Source organism: Antennarius striatus, chromosome 21 (assembly GCF_040054535.1).
Source record: "Antennarius striatus isolate MH-2024 chromosome 21, ASM4005453v1, whole genome shotgun sequence".
NCBI lineage: Eukaryota > Metazoa > Chordata > Actinopteri > Lophiiformes > Antennariidae > Antennarius > Antennarius striatus.
The window spans coordinates 16,061,061-16,082,698 of record NC_090796.1 but is presented as its reverse complement, the minus strand read 5'-3'; the positions used below and the strand labels follow the sequence as shown (position 1 = coordinate 16,082,698).

General features: G+C 45.5%; 2 protein-coding genes across 2 annotated transcripts in view; one reads left to right on the top strand and one right to left on the bottom strand.

Annotated features, from left to right (window-relative positions):
• Positions 1-6,086, bottom strand: part of dock1 (dedicator of cytokinesis 1) — a 102,482-nt gene extending 96,396 nt beyond the window's left edge. The window contains exon 1 of the mRNA XM_068305794.1: positions 5,573-6,086. Within this exon, the coding sequence (XP_068161895.1) occupies positions 5,573-5,615 (43 nt within the window). The 5' untranslated portion in view covers positions 5,616-6,086. The remainder of the gene's footprint in view (positions 1-5,572) is intronic.
• A 1,757-nt stretch (positions 6,087-7,843) lies between these two features.
• c21h10orf90 (chromosome 21 C10orf90 homolog) lies at positions 7,844-21,039 on the top strand. Its single transcript, XM_068306308.1, has 10 exons — positions 7,844-8,891; positions 9,713-9,779; positions 11,414-11,490; positions 12,766-14,071; positions 15,350-15,496; positions 15,767-15,846; positions 16,173-16,344; positions 17,391-17,439; positions 18,121-18,211; positions 19,504-21,039. The coding sequence occupies exons 1-10, from the start codon at positions 8,301-8,303 to the stop codon at positions 19,534-19,536; spliced, it is 2,613 nt and encodes an 870-aa protein (XP_068162409.1). The 5' UTR covers positions 7,844-8,300; the 3' UTR covers positions 19,537-21,039.
• The last annotated feature ends 599 nt before the right edge of the window (positions 21,040-21,638 follow it).

Genomic DNA, 21,638 nt, shown 5'->3' with positions numbered 1-21,638 from the left:
CAGTTTGCCTTGTAGTCCAGTTTGCCTTGTAGTCCAGTGCGCCTTACAGTCCAGTGCGCGTTACAGTCCAGTGCGCCCTATAATCCAGTGCGCCTTGTATGTGAAAAGTGTTTTAAAATTGTCCAATCATTGAAGGTGTGCCTTATATCCCGTTGCGTCTTATAGTCCAGTTTACCTTATAGTCTAGTTTGCCTTATAGTCCAGTGCACCTTATAGTCCAGTGCACCTTATAGTCCAGTTTGCCTTATAGTCCAGTTTGCCTTACAGTCAAGTGCGCCTTATAGTCCGGTGTGCCTTATAGTCCGGTGCGCCTTATAGTCCAGTGCACCTTATAGTCCAGTGTGTCTTATAGTCCAGTGCACCTTATAGTCCAGTGCACCTTATAGTCCAGTGCACCTTATACTCCAGTGCGCCCTATAGTCCAGTGCGCCTTATAGTCCAGTGCGCCTTATAGTCCAGTGTGTCATATAGTGCACAAAATACTGTAACGTTTTCCGACTTGCTGACGTGCTGCAAACATCTCCCGGCACATTAAATACGACGAACGAACTGATAAAAAGGGAGTGACTCAAATTTGCCCGACTCATATTTCACACCAAAACGGCTTCAAACGGCGCTGACAGACGGATAACATGGCAGGCAGGGACTTTTAAAAACACATGGTCGGGATTTATGTAGTAACCGAGACTGCGTTTTAATTGCAACCATATTTGTTATCTTTCCACGCTTGTGGGCGGGAGACTTTTTTTTTTTTCCTCGGCTTCACAAATTACTCAGCCGAGGGACTGAACCGCTGCATCTCTATTTTCTGCTCCCAATGTGTCAGTCACAGCTAACCTGCTCCAAATGAGAGCCGTCTGAGCCTGTCAGGCCTGTTGGCCTGCAGTCTGCCACACACCAGTGTTATATGTGAATCATCGCCGCGCCATAATTAAAGTTTAGAGCTCGGGGAGCTCATATATCTCCGTCTGTGTGACCAATTATCTTTCCGGTTCCTGACCCGGCCCGCAGATGCAGGATTTCATGCATTTAAGGTGTATCTTCGAAGGGGACGTCTTTGCAATGCGAGCTAGTTTACGTCCAAAGGAACGTTTCACCCACATAGGAAGTGCAGTCGTTATCTAGATGGAAAACCGGGTGCAGTTTCTAACTTCATAGAACGTTTCTGCAGCTCGAAGTGAAACGTGATTCGTTTTAAAATGTTTTAAGAAGCAGAAAACAGAAAACAGGAAGTGACTACCATTATCCACAGCCTACAGAAACCTGGGGAGGCTACCTTCACGCCACATGTGTCAAACTCAAGGCCCGGGGGCCAAAATGTGGCCCTCCACATCATTTTATGTGGCCCACGAGAACGTAAAGGATCAGAATGTCTAAAAATGAATAGGTCAAAAGGGTGTTTTGAGCAAAACTAAATTTCCCACAATGCAGTATTTCAGCCCTTTTTAATTTTGACAAAAATATTTTGAACAAAGTTAAAGTCCTGTGTTGTGTTTGATGTTATTTTTCTTTATTGATTGATAGTTTGATCCTTGATTGATGGAATCCTGTGGGTTTAATAACCTGATAAATTAAAAGGATTTATGTTAAAACAGAGAAACAAACATGTTTTTTTCTGTGCTACTGTAACTTGAATAAGTTACGTTCAATTTACATTACATTGAGTTACATTTAGTTACATTTATAAGTTACTTTGAGGACAGCCATTATGCTGATGTGGCCTTCGGTGAAAAAGTGTTTGACATCCCAGCTCAAACGTGACGTGCAGGACACTGAAATCGTAAAGTAGTGTTCATGTTGTCACATGATCGCAACTCAGCTGGGGTGAGGACTGTTAGCTCCGAGGCTAAAGTGAGCGACGCACGGATGCGGCGAACGCTCTTGCTGATCAGCGTTCCCTAGAAGCGCGAACCCACCGAAGCCTCACTTAAGGAACGGCAACATCCTGATGAAACAGCATTAATGAGACAAAATTTGGAATTAGCATCAAGTAGACATTTCAGTTGATTCAGCGCAGCACCCAGGGATGCAAAAAAAAAAATTTTTTCCCAGAAGTCCTTTTGATTCACTTTCAAGACGGCACCGGAATAACAACGCCGATGATTCATCCGACTCCTGGTTGGCAGAAAAGTTGAGAAAAGTATCCCGAAATAAGCTCAAGGTCGCCAGAGATACGAGACGGAATGTCTCTGACAACTTGATCTGTTATGATATGAATGAGTTGGACAGGAAGTTGCCACGACCTGAGCCCCAAACCCTCAACTTCTATTTGAAAACAGTCAATAATCCCCAAACGACCATGAAATCTGTCAATCCAGGACAGGTGCTGAGCTAAATCTAGGCTGACATCCCGAAAACGAAATGAAAATACCGTTTGGAGAAGGAAGCGGAAGCAAAGGCCTCTGGGTGTTTTTCTTTAAAGGATAGAAAACGCTGTTTCCTGGTGGTGGTGGTGGTGGTGGTGGTGGCGGGTGGAGCGTTCAAGTCAAACCTGACCTGGTTTGATTGGAACAGGTTCTCATGAGGCGACGGGTGACTCACGTGGGTCATGTGAGGACAAGACAAAACACGCACCAATGATGGGAAGGAAGGCGATTGACACCCAATAAACGTCGATGACATCATCATCTTCGTCCTGAGAAACCAGGAAATGCACCTGACAGGTTTTTTCACCCCGAAGCTACACGATTTTTTTTTTTTTTTTTGAACACCAGACTTTTGGCTTATCAAGTTTAGAGTACTGCAGTGCATTCTGGGTGTTGTAGGCCGTTAGAGTCTGCAGTTTTCTATCATGGATGCAAAGGTCAGAGGTCAACAACTTAAATTATTTTAATAGAACCGTTCCATCATTAATGTGTTTTATAGGTGGCCTTTGGTCATTGATATTATTAATACATTACCCATCAATTGTGGGTAGGGGATAGCTGAAACTAATCCTCCGTTGCCATGACAACCAGCAAATAAAGGGGGAATCAATTTTTCAGCGTTTTTCACCCCCCCTCCCCCCCATGCAACATAAATGTAATACGGTTTCATTTCCAGTCTCTTTGGCCGTGGCGTTGGGAGTCAGCTGCTCAGCCTCGCTGCCATAATGATCCCAATACTGTAATGTGAATTCTCTGGCACCATAACAAAGCCCTTTATTATGGGCTGGCTCGCTCCATGTGGGGAGACAGTAGCATTTATTATGAACGCCGCTGTGAAGGGAATAAAGGACGCGGGGTTTTTTTTTTGTTTTTTTTCCCTACATGCGCTAATAAAGCCGCGCGGCCATTACGAGAGCGCCGTGACAAAAGTTTGGCTGACACAGGAAGAGGTCTCAGCGAGCGCTCATTAGCGCTTCTTGGTCAACACATAAAGTATTGAAGGAGCGCGCCGCCGCCGCCGCCACCCCGCTGCAGAGATGTGGCAGCTGCCACTTCCTGCCCAAGACTCATCCCGTCGCATTCGATGAGGCTCATGGGGATTTTCTCACAGGCGTGAAGAACTTCCACTTTCAAGACCTCATGAATATTTGAGAGTCGATCCAGGCTTTATGTAAACCATAGCTAACTGCTAGCGCCGCCACCGGAAACAACCGAGGGGCGATCCGATCAAACCTGACCCCCATGACCCCACCCATCGATCGGCGCCTGTGTTGTGAGTGTTACACATGTTAAAACTATACAGTGTCATGAAACACGGATGACCTGCTATTTGCCGACTGAGCAGAAATGGGACGTTCCAGGCGATTCCAGGGGATTCCAGGGGATTCCAGGGGATTCAAGGGAATTTTAATACAAGACGGTAAAAACAGATAAAATAGATGCTCCCAAATTTAACCCGACCCTAACACCATCTAGAACAACCCCTAACACTAGCTGGAACAAAAATGTTCAGCATTGCTGAGGTGCCCTTGAGCAAGGCAGTGTCTCCTTTATAAGCTGCTCATCACGAAGGAACTGCCAACCACCGCCCACTGTGTGTGTGTGTGTGTGTGTGTGTGTGTGTGTGTGTGTGTGTGTGTGTGTGTGTGTGTGTGTGTGTGTGTGTGTGTGTGTTGTGTGTGACTAGCCTGTGCACATGTACATTTAATGTGATTAACAACTGAATTACTAATACTAGTACCAGAGTGGATGAATAATAGTACAGAACAGAATAGAATAATACAGCATAGAACAGAATAGAATAGAATAGAATAGAATAGAATAGAATAGAATAGAATAGAATAGAATTAAGACAGATAGATATGTATAAAGGGAGATGGTCCTCATAACACGGCAATCAAAATGAGAACATCCAGGCATGAGAACTTCTTGATGTTCCACCACTGTGTCAAACTGGATTCAGATCCAGATCATAATCTGGATCATAATCTGGATCTGGGAAATGAAAAATCTATAGGTTGAAAGAAATTACCGAACATTTGTCATTTCTGGACTAACAACAGATCCGGTTCCACTATTCTGAAATATTTTTTTTAAGACTCTTAAAACGACTGATGATTAAAAACCAAAATCCAAAATTCTATTCCGTTCCCTCGTTCCTCTGAGGAATGACAGGAAAGACTGGGGAACTACTTTCTGATGGTTCAGGTTTTGGTGATGAAGGGCTGGTGGAGGGATACGCTGTAAACAAAGTCTATTTGGGGTTTATGTGCGTGTTGTAAAGCATTATGTGACGCTGGTTTGAAATAAAGCCACATGAACTCACGTTATTATGATTATTATAGTAATAATAATCATAATAATCATTACTATAGTAATAATAATAATCATTATTATAGTAATAATAATAATCATAATAATAATAATCATTATTATAGTAATAATAATCATAATAATATCTGAAAATGTTCTTAATAATATTATAGTAAAATATAAATAAATATGACTTCCTGTCAGCTGTTCTGAGATCTGAGATTTTAAAAAATGCCCTCAAATATTTGGTATTAATAGTCACATCCGCTGCGCGCTGCGTCCCGGGACAATTCAGTAACGTTAAACCAGAAGAGAATGGAAGGGGGCGGCGGCGGTGGTGGGGGGGTTCCCAGGCCGGGACGCGTGGATCCAGAGCCTTTGAGGAAGTGATGAAGATTAAAAAAAAAAAAAAAAACTCTTCCGAACGGGAGAGAGCCAGAAACCACCCGCGAAACAAAGAGGTCCAGGTGATGGAAGCCCGACCCGCACCGGTTCGCCCGGAGCGGAGGCCCCACAACACAGGAAACTACAACTAGGCGCGCCTCTTCACAATTCCCAATCCACACACACACACACACACACACACACACACACACACACACACACACACACACACACACACACACACACACACACACACACACAGCCTGTTCCCCACAATAGACAACATTCCTTCTTCTGCGTTTCATGCAAACGCGCAGACAAACGTCCCGCATGCGGGATTGTGCAGCTTTGGGGCGGCGGACCGGAGCGGAGCGCACCGGAGCGGAGCGCACCGCCGGGGGGGGGGACGACGCACCGGGCGCCTCTCGAATCTCAATCCCCCTCAAAACTTGTGCAAACTGAGAGCTACGAGCTAACGATGGAGCGGGGAAGTTTCCCTTTCTACGTACCAACACCATACTTCTCCCTCTTGGTGGGCACCCAGCGAGACATCCTGGCCGCCGGGGGGGACCCGAGTCGTCGGTTGGCTCGTCGGTGACGGTCCCGGTGAGGCCCTTCGGTGTTTATTCTCACTTTTTCCTCAGTTTTCCCTGAGCTCGGAGGAGCTACTCCGATCAGCCATTTTTCCACCAGTGACAGGACGCTCCACAAGGGGGAGGAAGGGATCACAACTTTTTCACCCGGGAGGCGGCCGGCTCCGGTCCGCCCGCTGCGCGCCGGGGCGGGACGCACCGAAACCTCGGCCTGGACTCCCGCGTTTGTCTGCGGGACAGAAACTAAAAAGTTTATGGACAGTGTGACGTCACAACTGTCGCTTAAAGCCTGCTGCACACGAGTAGCCGCCAGGAAGTAATCTATTACATCCCCTCATGTATTCATCTGTAATAGGAGAGAGTAATCTATTACAATCAGTTGGTGTAAAAAAATAAATAAAGTAAATTAAAGGTAATGTCTAAATCCTGTGTGTGTGTGTGTGTGTGTGTGTGTGTGTGTTCACACACACTAAACAAAGACAATTAATAAAAGTAATTCAACATTTATTACATCTATCTATCTATTATCTATCTATCTATCTATCTATCTATCTATCTATCTATCTATCTATCTATCTATCTATCTATCTATCTATCTATTATCTATCTATCTATCTATCTATCTATCTATCTATCTATCTATCTATCTATCTTTTGTGTGTAAATAAAGACTCTTTAATTTCTTTGTCCTCTAAAATATAAAAACCTACAAAAGATTTTTTTTAAATTATATGGAATTAATGCATATGATGATGACAATCATCTTCATGATGATGATTAGCAACGTGCTAATAATCCTAGCCCACTTAGCGGCAGACAGAGCTGTGGTACAGACGGCAAGTGTGCAAGGCTGCATACCATTTAAAGTTAGATGGAATTTGACTGTGAAACATCAAATATTCATGAAATGACTTTCTGTTTTCTATGCGGGTGTAATGGAGCTGTTGGGGACAATAAAACAACAAAATTAAATTTCTTCCGCCTCACACAGCCGGAGGTGAACACAGCAAAGGCCACACTAATAACAAACACAGCGCTGTGCTGTATTTTAATCCCTCGCTTGATAAAACTATTAAAGTTATTGTAATGTTTCTCTGGTGACCACTGATTCTGGTGTTACTCAAAGGTAAAACACTTACCCAGAGATTGTTCCTCTAATTGGCCCCACCGCAGGTTCTCACAGGCAGGAATCATGAGGTCGGGGTCCACTTCCTCTTTTCTCTGAGCATAATTACGACGTTCTTGGAGAAGCCAAGCGTCGACCCAACCTCACATGTAGCATGTTCGAACTAAAAGACATGAGAATCCTGCATCCTAATTCACCTGATACTCCTTTGGTGACCCCTACGCCCTCTTTAACCTCACCTCTCCTACCTGTCATGTTAGACTACCACCACCAGAGGGCGCTGCAGCTCTCAGAATTACTTTTAGAGCAGAAGAAGCCACCTCTTTTGAACCTCGTGGATGTCTGTATCATGTTAGTCCAATATTCTTATAGTTTTATTGCTATCTCCAGACAAAAAAGAAGCTTATTCCCTTTTTAAGATGCAAATCTGTGCTGGCGTTAATCAAGATATGCGTATTTTTAAAAATATTCTGACTTCACAGACGATGAGGTTGCTTTGAGCCAAATTCAGGGTCTTTTAATCCATTGGAAAGTCAGTGAACTTCATTAAAATGGAGCAAAGAAACATCTTTTTTTTCTTGAAGAAGTCGTATCTCCACAGATCTGTTTTATTCCACTGCCTGTAACAAAAGTCTGAAAAGCAATCTTGATTCGAGCTGCAGGCGAGTTTGCTCCTGCTTGGTAACAAAAACAAAACAAAAACCCTTCATTCGTGCATTGTGGGATATCATGTGGGTCACGGTTACTTATCCAAGAGGACACTGGCCCATTTTCACAACAGTCTTGCAAAAGTCACACGGCTTGGAAAGACGCTGTAGGACAAAGATTCCTCATCATCTGCCAGCGACCACGAGATCACAGGGAAGAAGGGGGGTCGACAAAGAGGATTTCTGAGCTAATAAGTGAACAACGTCGATGAGCCGCTCATCAGCAATGCTTATTTGTAAGGATTCATTAGATTTGGTCTTCTAAGTATAGCCTGGCAACTCACATGAACCCAGAATTAGATTATATTTACATGCTGAATGTTGACAATGTTCTCAGTTGAAATCAAGCGACACATCAACAAGTGCCTGTTTTTCCTCTGGAAGCCCACCCCTTCTCTTTCCTCGTCTCTGTACTGGATGTTCTTCTCTTGTGTTGAGTACCGCCTTTGTTTACCATCAGATCCCCACTGGAGACGGTACCCAGCAGCGCCTACTTTTCACCAAGACAAACAGTGTTTGCGTCCTAATCGTTGAGGATGTGAAAAAAAAAGGAAAAGGGATGATTTGGATGTAATTTGTAAGTAATAGAATCAGTGGTGCTGAGGAGCGGGGCAATGAAGAAGACTCTGAAGCGCGTCTCATCTCAGTCCTAACAAATCCATAGCAAAGATTACCTCCAAGTTTCACCTAGCTACCAATTCCTGGTGCGCCTCATGGTAAGGAGTCCAGCTGAACCAGGTAATACCTGTACAGGTGTCTCATTGCGGGCTGAAACTCGAAACCTGTCAGTGGTTACCTGACCTCCGGAGGCATGACTCTCCGCGGGCCAGCTGCCCACCTGCGAAGACCTCCGAGCTGGAGGAGATCCGGTGATGAATCCCATTGGGAGAGCTTTACACCAGACAGGGAGGTCTTACCTCCTCCCTCCGGCCCTCGACGGGCTCCTCGACCCCGGAGCGCCATTGAAGGAGGCCAGCTGGACTACTGGCTGGAGCACTTGCAAAGGATACAGAGCGACTTGGTGCGAAACCCGGTTCAATATCAGGTACCAGGGTTCGGCGATCGGACGGCATCCGTGTCTTCGCTCCACAAAGAGCCAAACGAGTATGCTTGGAGACAGCCAGGGATCCCCTCCTTCAGCAGGACTTCTTCTTCATGTCTGAGCACCACACTGGACGACAGTCTTGCAGGAAGCCAGGAGTCCCTCCAAAGTTGGTTTTCGTCCCCTCCACAGCGCAGCGGAAGCTGGGAGAAAGTTAATATCATGCAAACCCCAAGGAAAGAGCAGACTCAACTCAGTTACCTCGCTCCGGTCAAGTTTGGGTGGCTGCCAATCCAAAGAAGAGTGATAATGGCTGACGTTTGCAACCAAAACCAGATTTTTGACCACTCTGCTGGAAAAGTAAGACACCCATATCATAGTCTTGAATGTATATTAGCAAAAAATGTCTAGCAGAGGAGTTTCTGAAGTCTGTGAAATCCTTTATCTGAACACTTCAACACTAAAAGTTCCCGACTCTGGTCCAACAGCTTTAGCGCTGCTTCTTTGGAGTATCGACCTTTTAAAACAAGATACTTGACTGGGTTAACGTGGATTTGCAGCTGACATCCTCTTAGGTTGTTTGATGGGGATTCTTTGATGTCAGTTAGACGGTGTAAGCTCTTCCAGTCTGGAGGTAAAGGCCCGTGTGATGGAGGTGACGGAGCGTACTGAAAGGAAAAGTGGGGCAATGCAGATGCAGCTCCATACAGTCGTTTGTAGTCCGAGAGCTATCCAGAGAGGCCTTCTGTCCTACGTGCATCCTCACATCTAGAGTTTACGACTCATTTGGAACTGTGGCTAGAGATCCAGAGCTTTGTGGCCTGAGAGGATAGGAATCACAGCAAAATAGATGCTTTTCTATGCAAAGGGTTAGACAGTAGATCAAGACTGTTATTGCTTTGGGTTATCTAGACTAGAGCACAAGGTAAAACTGTTTTTCTTTTTCAAAAAGGTTAAAAGAAACAAGACACAAAGTCTGCTTTAGCTTAAGCAACACTGGGACAGGTTGTTTTGTTATCATTGTTACCTAAGATGCTAAGCTAAGCTAATGAGCTTCATGTTTTCTGTGTAAATACAAAGTGGTGCAGATTGGCCACTACTATTTCACTCCTATCAGTGAAGGCGGACCTTTTAGCCGAAAGCAGGTCTTCTGACGTTTTGTTGTTTTTTGTTTGCCACAGGTGAAGCTGAAACAACCCATCACTCCAACCATTCAGAACAATCAAGCGGCGACCGGCAGGCTCGAGGGTATGTACTCACACATCACTCACAATTTGGACAGCTGCTGTCTGGCCAAAGCAGGATCCGATCAGATGCTAGGGGAACCACGTGGGGAGTCACGGAAGCGATTCACAACAAACAGAAAGATAAGGAGTGTTGCTGATAGATAGTAGGATTGCGGTTCGTCTTTAAACACCAGACTACCCTCTGGGTTTGAACTGAGGTTTCATCTTCCACCCCCTCCCCTACTTGTCCGAGGCTTGGCTTGCTCCCAGAAATCCATCCATCCGTGGCGCTGATGGAAAGCCCGGGTGCTTTAGGAACCATAAACCGTGTTAAGCTCATACATCGCTGGTTAAAAGCTGACATAATGAAAAGTCGAATCATGGAGGATTTTTTAACCATTCCTTAAGAGCCATATGCTGCAAGAAACACGATGAAGGAAAAACCACTATGGATCTCCAGCGACGCCTGTAAACCAAATCTCTTGCTTGTAAAATGGGCCATAAATATTCATATTTTTAGAAGTGAACGATGATAAATTGCGGAAGCATGCACACAAATTGGCCACGGATGAAATTCCAACGACGATCAACAAGAAACAAACATCTTCATGTGGCGCCGCATCCAAATGTGTCTTGTTCTGACGCCGCTCGCTTTCGCTCAGCTGTCGGCACCTTCAAATCCAATCTGAAAATAAATGAGAGAAAATTAGACACTCCAACTGCAATTATTCCGACAAGAATCGACTCCGTTACACTCCGGCTACCACATTATCCCACCTCTAACTAATTCTTTTTTTTTAATTCCAGTCTTTCTGGCCGCTGTGGACAACACTTCCTGGTCTCTGTCTCTACAAAAGTCAAATTTAACCAACGTAAAAAAAAAGGCCTGATGTTAATGAGGAAATGAAAATAAAATTGGATATCGTGCTCCAGGGGCCTTCGAGTATAGACAGGCTGTCCAATTCTCACCCTGATCACGCTTACTATTTAGATAAAAATCATGAGGATGAGGAATAAATTGGGCGGGTGGGGACTCTCTGCCATATGGTCTGACTTCTTTATTTTCCTCAAGGATATTAAGGACAGATGTTGATTCAGAGAAGAAGGTTGGGCATTGGAGGTAATGAGAGAAGCTCTTTCAAGCGAGGCACAAGTTGGCATGCGGCCATTTATTGGAAAATAAGTGAGACATACATATATGGCATGAAACCCTGAAGAAGGTCTAGAGTCTTTCCTTTTTTTGTTTTTGTGCTGTCATTGCAAAAAACACAGATTATATAGCATTCACGGTTATCCCAAAGACTGAGCCAGTCATCATGGTAACAGCAGATGTAAATCCAGCTGGACATACATTCAAAGGGGCCAATGGGCTTCCTATCGGGGGGCCAAGAGCCCTGGTTGCTACGTCTACCGAGGGTGAAGCGTAAAGCAGCTCTGGGGTGGGGGGAGAATAACGTTGCTGTGTCAACCTGAGTTATTGACAGTGTCAACATTGCCACGCAGGGTGTGTGTGAAACATAAAGGCATAATGTGTGTGTGTGTGTGTGTGTGTGTGTGTGTGTGTGTGTGTGTGTGTGTGTGTGTGTGTGTGTGTGTGTGTGTGTGTGTGTGTGTGTGTGTGTGTGTGTTGATCTTTTGCCTTGCCCTGACTCACAGATGAAAAGCCAGAGAGGAGCGAGTCGGGCCTGAAGACGAGGAACGCACCTGAGCGAGAACCTCCCCTTACCCGACAGGTACCTGATGACACCTCTGGTGTGATTTTGTTTGTTATTGATGATGTCATGCTTGTGTAATTACGGCTTCTGATGCTCCGTCGAGCGTCGTGTCTCTTTCTAAACATGATGGATTCGGTGTTTGTCCGTTGGCTCGCCTGTACGATCATAATATCAGGCAAACCGAGGGTCCTCATCTATCAACGCCATCTTGAAAATGGTCCGACTTCACTCTCACCAGGACAAGTACTGAATGTTTGCTCAAAGACGAAGGAGATCATTTGTCATTTTTATGTAATCTCATTTAATTTTTCCTGCCTCTTGAAAAGACTCCTACACGTCTTGACCTCCTCATTTACGTGACATAAAGGAATGCTAATGAATAACCGCTCACCGTCTCCTACTCGTTTACAGCAGAGGAGTCAAAGATTAAAACAAAAACTCTGCAGCTTAAGTGAAGAAAAGAGGAGAAAATATGGGATTTGAAAGGGCTGATTTAACATATCAGAGAAAAGCATTTAGCCGGTAATTAAAACCAACGATAAATCACTTCTTCCTTGCAGGTGTGTTTAGCAGACATGACCTAAAATGTTAGCTTATAAAAGGAATGAATTAGCTAAAATTTATCATGAAAAACCCATAAAATCGATAAATCAATACGCTATTTACTAGTTTTTATCAAAGTGTTTTGTTGACTGCCACATCTTGTTGTGCAAAAGCACAGCTGGAACTTTTTGAAGTCCCTGGAACATAAGTGCAAATGCAAGTAATCTCATACTTTGTTTAGAAACCATTACCACCGCCGTCATTTCTCATCAGTATTTCTCCACGCTCCTTAAGCACCATCAGAATCCCGTAGCCCCAGGACAGGATTTTTATTTTTTTTTAGTTTACTGCCTCTCTGTTCCTCATCACGCAAAGAGTGCCATTGTGATTCCGCAAAGGAATAAGTCACGCTGTGTGCTGGATCTGTCTCGGTCGCTGCCGGGACATGGACTGTGTCGAGCATGGGGAGTCATCTGACTACAGAACAAACAGCGAAGCCCTGGAGAAAGACAAGACAGCCAAATTGCCTTTCAAATGTCACATTGTCAATACCTCATGCAGTATTAAAAGAGGTCGCGGTCCGCTTTTTGTGTTTGCCTCTCGAAAACGAGAGCTCAAAATGTCGAGATGAGAGTGTTGGCTAATAGCCGATCATGCAAGCAAGAGACATCAGCAGCGCCTGGATGGTTGGGCGGGGTTTTTCGGGGTATAATTACAGATATTGGTGATTGTTTCATCTGTGTGTTGTAGGTGCCAGAGAAACAAAGCTTTCTGGCGAACCATGGGGACAAGCTGGTGGGTTGGCAAGCTCTGAAGAGAGGATGGAATTCCAACAGGGTGTCGGCTTTCCCCAGAGGCGATCAGGCCAATGAGCTCTCCATGGGCGCTGGTTCGGACCCCAACAGGACGTCCCCTCTCAACAAAACACCCAGTGCAGAGTCCCTCAAGCGTTTTCCTCTCCGAACGACCTCTGATGATCCCTGCAAGCCAAGTTCACCGCAAGGGGTGAGCAACGCGGAGGCATGCAAGGGGTTTAATACCAAGACTAGCAGCGTCCAGCCTTTAAGGGCAACTGTCCCAATGTGCAGATCAAACAGTACCTCTCAGAACTCAAATATGGACTCGAGTTCATCCGTGACCACAATAATCCCTCAGAACAAAGCAGGAATCTCCTCCATCACCATCTCCTCAAGGAAAGTTAGCAGATCGGCCAGTTTGCCCAGCGAAGATACCTTCAACCACTTCCCCCAGTCCAGAGAATTCCCGTCTCCTACACCATACCAACATTCCATTGACGCAAACTCAAGGCCGGTCACTGGGCAGAGGAAGGCCACCATCGTCAAGGTGACAGAGCAAAGGACGATGTCTAGCACCGCCGCCAGCTTTCAAAGGTCTTGTACCCCACCGGTTGACGATGGTTTAGACAATGTTGTCCGTCAAAGAAAAGCTACCATAATCAAGGTGACGGAGCAAAGAGAGAGCTACCGTCCAGCTAGAGCAGGAGGTGTGTCCAGGTACCCGGAGTACAGGCATAGCTACACCGATGGGGTGTACAAGCACAGCGAATGGAGTCAGGGAATCGACGCCACACCTTTATACCTGGACTCCACAAAGAGGCCAGAATTTGCCTTAGCACTAAATAAATCCACTTCGGATGCAGAGAAAAATGGTGGCACACTACACAGGTCCTCAATGAGTCTCGTCGTTAGCCCTCCCTCCGCCGTGGCAGCATCTGCTCACCCCAAGGATCCCCCGAGAGCTGCTGGACGGAGATCGGACAGACCGCACAGACCGCTGAGCTGCTATGGCAATGTGTTTGGACACACTGGGGCCAGCGAGGAGAGTGGGACTCAACCTCAAAAGCCCGCCAGGAGACGGAGCTTCGGGCTGCCGCAACAGACCGGTGGGGATTCTGTGAGCCCCGACCGCAGCTTCATCAGCTGTCCAACAGAAGTAGGCCAGCCGGCGACGGGCAGGCCTGAGCCAAATGAAGAAAGACCACTGGTGAATGCAGAGAGGAGAACGTCCCTCGGTCTGACCCTCATCAAGGCCCCAGGTGGGTTCACCTGCCGTCATGAACGTATTCCTGGCGGCACACAAACTTCCTCTGCCTCTGATCTTCATTTTCAAAGGACAGAGTAGTCTGAATACACACTTCCTCCGTGTGAATTCGCCTTTTATGAATTGTAGTTATTAGAGAGCTTTCTCCGTCTTTCACCTCGGATGTCTCGCTGATTTGCCGCAGCGTCATCCGGCATCATCCCCGCCTCGAAATATCCTCTCATTTTCACCTTCTTTTATTTTCCCATGCTCCTCTTTGCACATAATATCTATTTCGGTCCCACTTCTCACAAGGGAAGTGGAGGAGACATCACAAGCTGCCAAAAACACCTTGGAGACAATTAGGATGTGTTAGAACCCATGTTGGCGCCTGGAACCTGGAACGCCGCTGTGGTTTTACACCAGGCTGTGTGTCCTCACACATTATTGTTTGACTGAGGCATCGATTAAAGCAGAGATTCTCTCAGCAAACACAACCATTACGTGCTCTCAAGTGGACCCAAAAGGGGTCGGCGACATATTTTGATGTTGATTTTTATCAGTAACAACACAGATCAGGGGCGATAGCAGATTGGCATCATGTTTTATCTCACTGTTTCGTCCAAAATGAAAACGCATTTATCGTTTTGCTAATTCGACCGACCCAACAGGCTCTGCTCCCCTACTTCCTGTCTTCATGCTAAGGTATGCTAATGATTTCCTGCCTGTACAGGCAATGTTTTCATCTGATCCAAGGCAAAATAGCAAATAAACTTGTTGGGAACTTATTCCTCTAAGATTAATGTGAGGCTCCAGGATGTTTGAAAGGTTTTTTTTACTTGTGGAGGGGGGGGGGGTCAGGTCTCATCCTGCATCATCCAAGATGAGTAGCGGTGGAACGGATTTTAAAATGCATCGCAGGCGGTCCGATTGTCATTCCGATGCTGACTCGGCTCCCATTGATTATGCAGAACGGCTGATATAACGCTTGATATTCAGGTGAATTAGTAACGTGAGGAAGGACCAGGCCTGTTTCTTTATTCACAATATCTCCTCTTTGTGCAAAATGATTAATTATTCCTTAATCACATTCAATAACATTGTCATCATTTAATTACCGAAGCCCGAGGCAACGTGATTTAAATTAATATTTGATACAGTCCACCTCCAAATGAGGCAGGACTTTGTGGAATTGGATTAGAACCTGCCCCGAGGTGCTGGGCGAGCCCGAGCGGCAGCTGCGAATCGCTCGCAGTTTTTACTTCCGCTTGAATTCCACCCTCTTTTGTTTCAGATCCACACTCCAATCAGTCTGCAGAGGACGTGCTGGCCCTCAACGCTGCGGCAATCATAGCCAATATCAAACTCCAAAGAAGACTCAGTCAGAAGAGAACGCCGGCTGGCAGCTCGGAGACGGATTCCTCGCCGCCGGGACTCGACGGTAGCTTCACTCCGCTCCTGCCACCGCAACCAATAAGAAGCTCTCACCTGATAAAACATTGATCTTTCTCACAATTAACTGAAATTGCTGCAACCCAGCAGCTTCTTCTCCATTTAATCGATAGAGATGCAGTGAAATTCCCAGTTTTGAGTCACTCCGGGGTGGAATGTGCGACGGCGGGCCTGTGGGGGCTGTTGAGCACATGAACGCCGAGCTCAGGTGGAAATGAAACACAACTAATTTGATTTTTCTTTGCTTTCCCGGTGACAGATGAGAACAAACGTAAGGAAACACATCCGGATCAGCCCCGCCCCCCGCTTCATCCCAAACCTGAAATCTTTTCTCTTCAGGTCAGTTCACCTGAAATTTTGATTTGGTGTTTTATAACATCTTATGTTTTCTTTAAACTTCATTATTTTCTCACCTTTATGTTTTTTTTAGTCAACAAACTGCTTCCATTTTTCTCCTGATCGACTGAAACGGATGTAAAAAACGTTAAAATGAAGCAACAAGAAAGAAAAAAAATGATTTCCATAAAAATAATCCAACACATTCTCTTAAATTTGTGATCAAATATTTATTCAAATGAATCAAAACTTTTTTGAAGAACGAAAATGCGTACGATGACAATGGATCATGTCTTAAATTTGACTTTGGTGGCCCTCCCCTCCACCAGGAGGCGCTGCAGAGGTCCAGGCCGGACTTCATCAGTCGTTCCCAGAGCAGAGTGCGGGAGATGGAGCGACGGAGGCGGGAGAGGAGGGAGCGGGCCGATTCGGGGGCGCCCCAGTCGGGCGTCGCTCTCCGGCGGAGGAGGACCGGCGGCGCTCGGGCGACGACGCTCAACGGTTTGTTTCCGAAGCAGCTCAGATCTGACCCCCACCTGACCAACGAATGAATGATGTGTCCAGGGTGTACCCCACCTCTCGCCTGTAACCAGCCGGGATAGGCTCCAGCAACCCCCGTGACCAGCGAGAGTCACGGGGGTTGCTGGACTAGATGGATGGGGTGTTTCGCTCGCCTTCCATCTTTCTATGACGCGGATGTGTCAGCATTTCTAAAAGCATCAGCGTTCTGAAACATAAAACACGTCCCCTCCATCAAGCATGACCCCCCCAACCACCACACACACACACACACACACACACACACACACATCCCTGTAGCTGTGTGGCGCCTCCATGCGTCCTGTGGCCCCCGGCTAACGGGGAGCGAGGTCAGACTAAACATTAGCAGGTCACATCTCTGCCGCTGATGTGTGAAGAGAAGCAGACGAGTGTTTGATGCTGTCTGGTGGTGGTGGGGGGGTGGTGGAGGTGGTGGGGGGGGGGGTCATGTGGAAGCTGGGGTCTGTTTGTTCCAGATCCAGAAGAAGAACACAGGAAGAAGTTTTTATTTCCCTCACCTCTGGAGGATGGCGTTATTACAGTGGAATACAGAGGATCGTTCGTTATTTAATAAATAATTGATTATTATTAGTACGGATCAATACCTGAGAGTAAAAAGGAAGGAACCAATATGATAATGTGTAATCAGATTACATTCAGAGGTTAGGGTACATCCCGACAAGACAGGATTGAAGGATGTGTGTCAGACATCCTGCAGCTCCCCCTGGTGGCCGGAAGTGGAAACACACGCCAGACAGAGTTGGAAAAAAATAACACCACCTGACTGACGTCATCAACAGCACGTTGAATTTATGGACACGAAACGTTCGCAGCTCCAGTGTGAAGTGCAGAGTTCAGGTATAATCTCACCTGTGTGATCTTTACCGGTTAGAATGGGGGGGATTTTATTCTCTTGAGATAACAGGAAAGTCACTCTGTGTTTATTTGTGTTAATCTGTGTTAATGTGTGTTTATGTGTGTTAATGTGTGTCTGTGTGCGTTTCCAGATAACCTCTCCAAACCCAGAGACAGATCCGCCCCCGGGAGAACAAAGCGGTGAGTCTCCTCTCATCACCCCTCCTTATCACTGCTTCCTTATCTCCTGATGACGTCACACACCCTGACTTTACCGAATAGTTTTCTGCAGTAACAGATGAGCAAAGTCACGAATTGCTGTCTGTAAATAAACATCTGATTTTTAAATGCAAGTCCAATAATGATAAATTACCTTTATGTATTTTTTTTCCCCACTGACAGTTATATTACATTTAGAGATAATATAAAACCAATTTTTACTTCAATTACCAAATGTGCAGCTTCTTATATTTATATAAAGAATAAAAATTTAATTTTGTTTGGAATATGAAGGGGAAATCTTGTTAGTTTTATTTTAATGCAGGCATTTTGCATTCACAGCAATTTAATGGTTAGCGCCATCACTTCACAACCACAGGATTAAATTAAAGGATTTAATGTTTTCTTCTGAAAAAAACACAAATGAGTACAGAATAATCTGAATATATCTGTAACATTTATCTACAATGACAACAGTCTCCGTGATATTTAGTGTAAAAGAGTGGAATATTTAACAGCAGAAAATAAGCTTAACTTTGTTATTTTTTAAAATGACTATACAGGTGACCTTTGCCCTCAGAAACAAGTCAACCCTGTTTTATTTTTTGCTATCTGCACGTCTGTCAACAGTAATAAAAATACGCATTGATGATTTTCTCGCAGCACAAACGCAGAGACGAAGAGGAAACAAGAGGACGAGAAGAAGAGGGAGGCCTGTCTGAGTAACCGACAGCGGGTTGAAATATTCAAAAAGGTAAAAAAAAAACAACCCAGATAAATAAATCCATCAGAAGCTCGTCGTCACGCTTCATCCACACGCACAAAACGGCGTTTTCATCCCCAGCCTGAATCTGGGACGTTTTTGTGTCACACAAATAACATCCATTATAAGGAGAAAAAAACTCCATCAAGGAGATAATGTGGTAAAATAGAGCGTGTTACATAAGAGCAAAACATTCCAGAGGTTATTTCTGAACACGCAAACAGACATCATGTCTACTTTGATGCTTCTTAAGTAAATCTGCACGCAGAGACGAAAACCCCAAATCACCCTGAAAACAGGAAATTAAGCAAATGAAGTCAAAACAGCTCGGTGAATTGTTCACAGCTACTCTCAGGTTCTACAGAACATTAATTCTGCCCATGACCCACACTCAATTGAGCAAGTAATAACACACCTTTCTCCTACAAGCTCAATTAAACCCCGCAAAGGCTGAATTCTGCGGTAATGGCCGACGCTAACGCGGCTTCTCTTTCTGGCAGCTGTTGGAAATAATTTCTCCTGATCATTAACTGAGTCCATTATAGTTAACTGGAAGGAGCGGGGTTTGGTTTTAATTAAATCTGACAAAATATGATAGGAATTAGAATAATAATAATAAGGTTATGAATGTTTTATAATATTGGCTCCTTATTAAATCTGCCTTAAAGGTGTTTTAATGTTGCTAAATGTTAAAGGTGGTAAAAGATGGAAATATCTTCTTACAGTATTTCTAACAAGATTCAAGTGACGTCACTATTATTAAAGCAACTGAAGTGCAGTGACCGCTTACGTCCACCAGAGGGCGCTGCTCTCACATATTTGACATTCCTTGATTTTTTTTTAGATGGGAAATGATGAGAAATCTCCACACTGGAGGCATTTTCAACATCATCAATGGTTATAATTCTTTAAAAAAAAAAAAAAAAAAGACAGGGTTTGATTGGTCAGAGGATTTTTCAATCGCTCACAAACACGAATCCTGCTCGTCGTCGTGGAGACAAACTGTGATCCAGTGTGTGAGGCTTGTGTGTTCCCGGTGAAACAAAAGGGCCTTCAGTGGCAGAACCGGGTCATGGTGCAATGCCAAGGGGGCCCACACACACACACACACACACACACAGCTGCTCCGCCCACGTCGCTGCTGGGGCAGATAACACAGGGAGGTGGGCGGACGCCAGCAGGCCCCATATGGTGAGAAAACCTGAGCATTCTGGGTAGCTTTATTATGAGGGAGAATATATTTTATTCATTATGTCACCCGTTTTATTCTTTCTTGCTCGCAGAAACTGCTGGATCAGATTCTCCACCGGAGCTGAACGTCCGACCGCATGATGAAGACGAAGACGACGCCGACGGCGCGGCCTGCAGCGCCGGATAACGGCCTAATGAAGTGAAGCTCGCCGTTTCCACGGCGCCGAATTTAGATGCAAACGTCAGAGCAGATGTTGATGTAACTCCAGTTGTCCTTTAGCCTCAGTTTTTTCCCCCTTTTTGGACGTATTAGCGTTAGCAGAAGTCACCATCTGGTTTTTTTTTTTTCTTTCTGCCCAAGAAGAATCCGTGGCGAGGTTTCAAAATAAGCCCAGAAGGCCATTTAACAACACTTACCGCCGCTGCGAAGGTTTTTCCAGAAAAAACACTTTTTTTTTCTTTTTTTTTTTGCCCAAACAGATAAAAATACACTCCAAAAAGGGTGAAAGTGTTTTTCCTTTTTATCCCAGACAAGCCCCTTCCTCATCCTGTGACACAGCATGAATTTAACACATCCCTGATAATAAGACGCTTTTTTTTTAACATACATTTGATCCACCTATGCGAGAGATCGTGTGTCTGGGCCTTGGCGCTGGAGTTTGAATGATGGCTGCAGCTTCGTCTTTCCTGAAGGACAGATGTTCTTCTGTGGGATTCGGGGTTCTTAAAGCTCGTCCTTGTGTTTCCGCGGTAACAAATGAACACGATTCAGAATGGAAACCGTCTCCCGCTGACGGATTCCCTCCTGAAGCGCTAATGCGTGTTGTTCATCAGCCTTTATCAGCGTCTCGCTGCTGGGATGCAGAACGCCACCCACCCTGGGCAATAAAAGCCACCTAAAACAGATGCTTTCAGGTGATCTCACGCCACACCAGGTGGAATTATGGGTAATGCTTCATCTGCTCTGCTGGTTACACAACCAGCTGGCAAGGAAAACGGGCCCCGTCGCCGTTTCCCTTGCCAGCCATCACAAGGAATGTGACCTCTTCTCGCCAGGAAGCGTCCCCGCTAATGGACGGCGCCATTTTTTGAATGGCGCTTTTGTCTCCTAATGGACCCGGTTTGCACATTTCTGGATCGGCAGGTTGAATGCGTTCACAGCTCGGCACAAATCTGAAGCGATGGGGGCGCGAAACGAAACGGCGAGGAGGAGCCGATTAGCGCCGATCGTGGCTTCACCCGTTGGGCCTTCAAGTTTGGCGCCTCATCCGTCTAAATTTGCATGGATGCCTGGTGAGGACACTGTAATAACGCCACGCATGTGCGACTTCAGGAGATTATTGATAACAGGAGTAATGATCCGTGATCACTTCTCTATATCCAATACGAGCGATTAAACCTGGAATAGATCGCTGCTGGAGGGAACTAATCCTCCCTCCATCCGCTTCCACACGTCGTTTCTCCATGAAAACGTGTTGAAGTATTTATATTTGTGTGTATTTTATATATTCCAGTTGTGTTTGCATATCCCCTTCAATGCTTTCCATGTGTGACAATAAATTCTTTTGTCTCCGGTGGTTTAAAGTTTTGCTTGTTGACTTTCCAGCAGAGGTTAGAGGGAATAGGTTCCGTGAAGCCGGTTGGGATTTATTATTGAGCACTATCTGCCCCGGCGCACTGACAGGAGGTAGTTTTTTTGTTTTTTTGTCTCCCCTCTGCTCCTTATCGCCTCCCTCTAAGCCTCCCCCTCGCTTCTTAAATCAGCTCCTCGTAACGTTCCGCCGCTGCATGCAGATAGAAACCCCGCCGTCTCCTTTCCTCTTCCTCTTCATATTTGATGATGAAGGAAACGTCGTTGGGGAAACACCTGCTACCCCCTCGGCATTGTGGGTCAGACCCCACCCCTCCCTGACCTTTGACACCTCCCTTATAAAAATCACCTGACGGCGCTCCGTCGCAGCATCATCGATGTCTTTTTTTTTTTACCTGCAGGGGAAACATCCCAGTGGGCACTGGAAGGGCAAGAGGCCCCCCCTGGCCCCCTTCTGGGTCCACCAGTGTGTGTTGGGGGAGAGGATGATCAAAGGAACCCATGCCAGGCCGGAAATACAGGAGCTATTCCTTCAAAATAAAATACAAATTTACCTCAAGTTCCAGGAAACCGAACTCAGAATCAAGAAAAACTTTACCTCCACTATTTAAATCAAAGTATCTACAACCAGAGGAT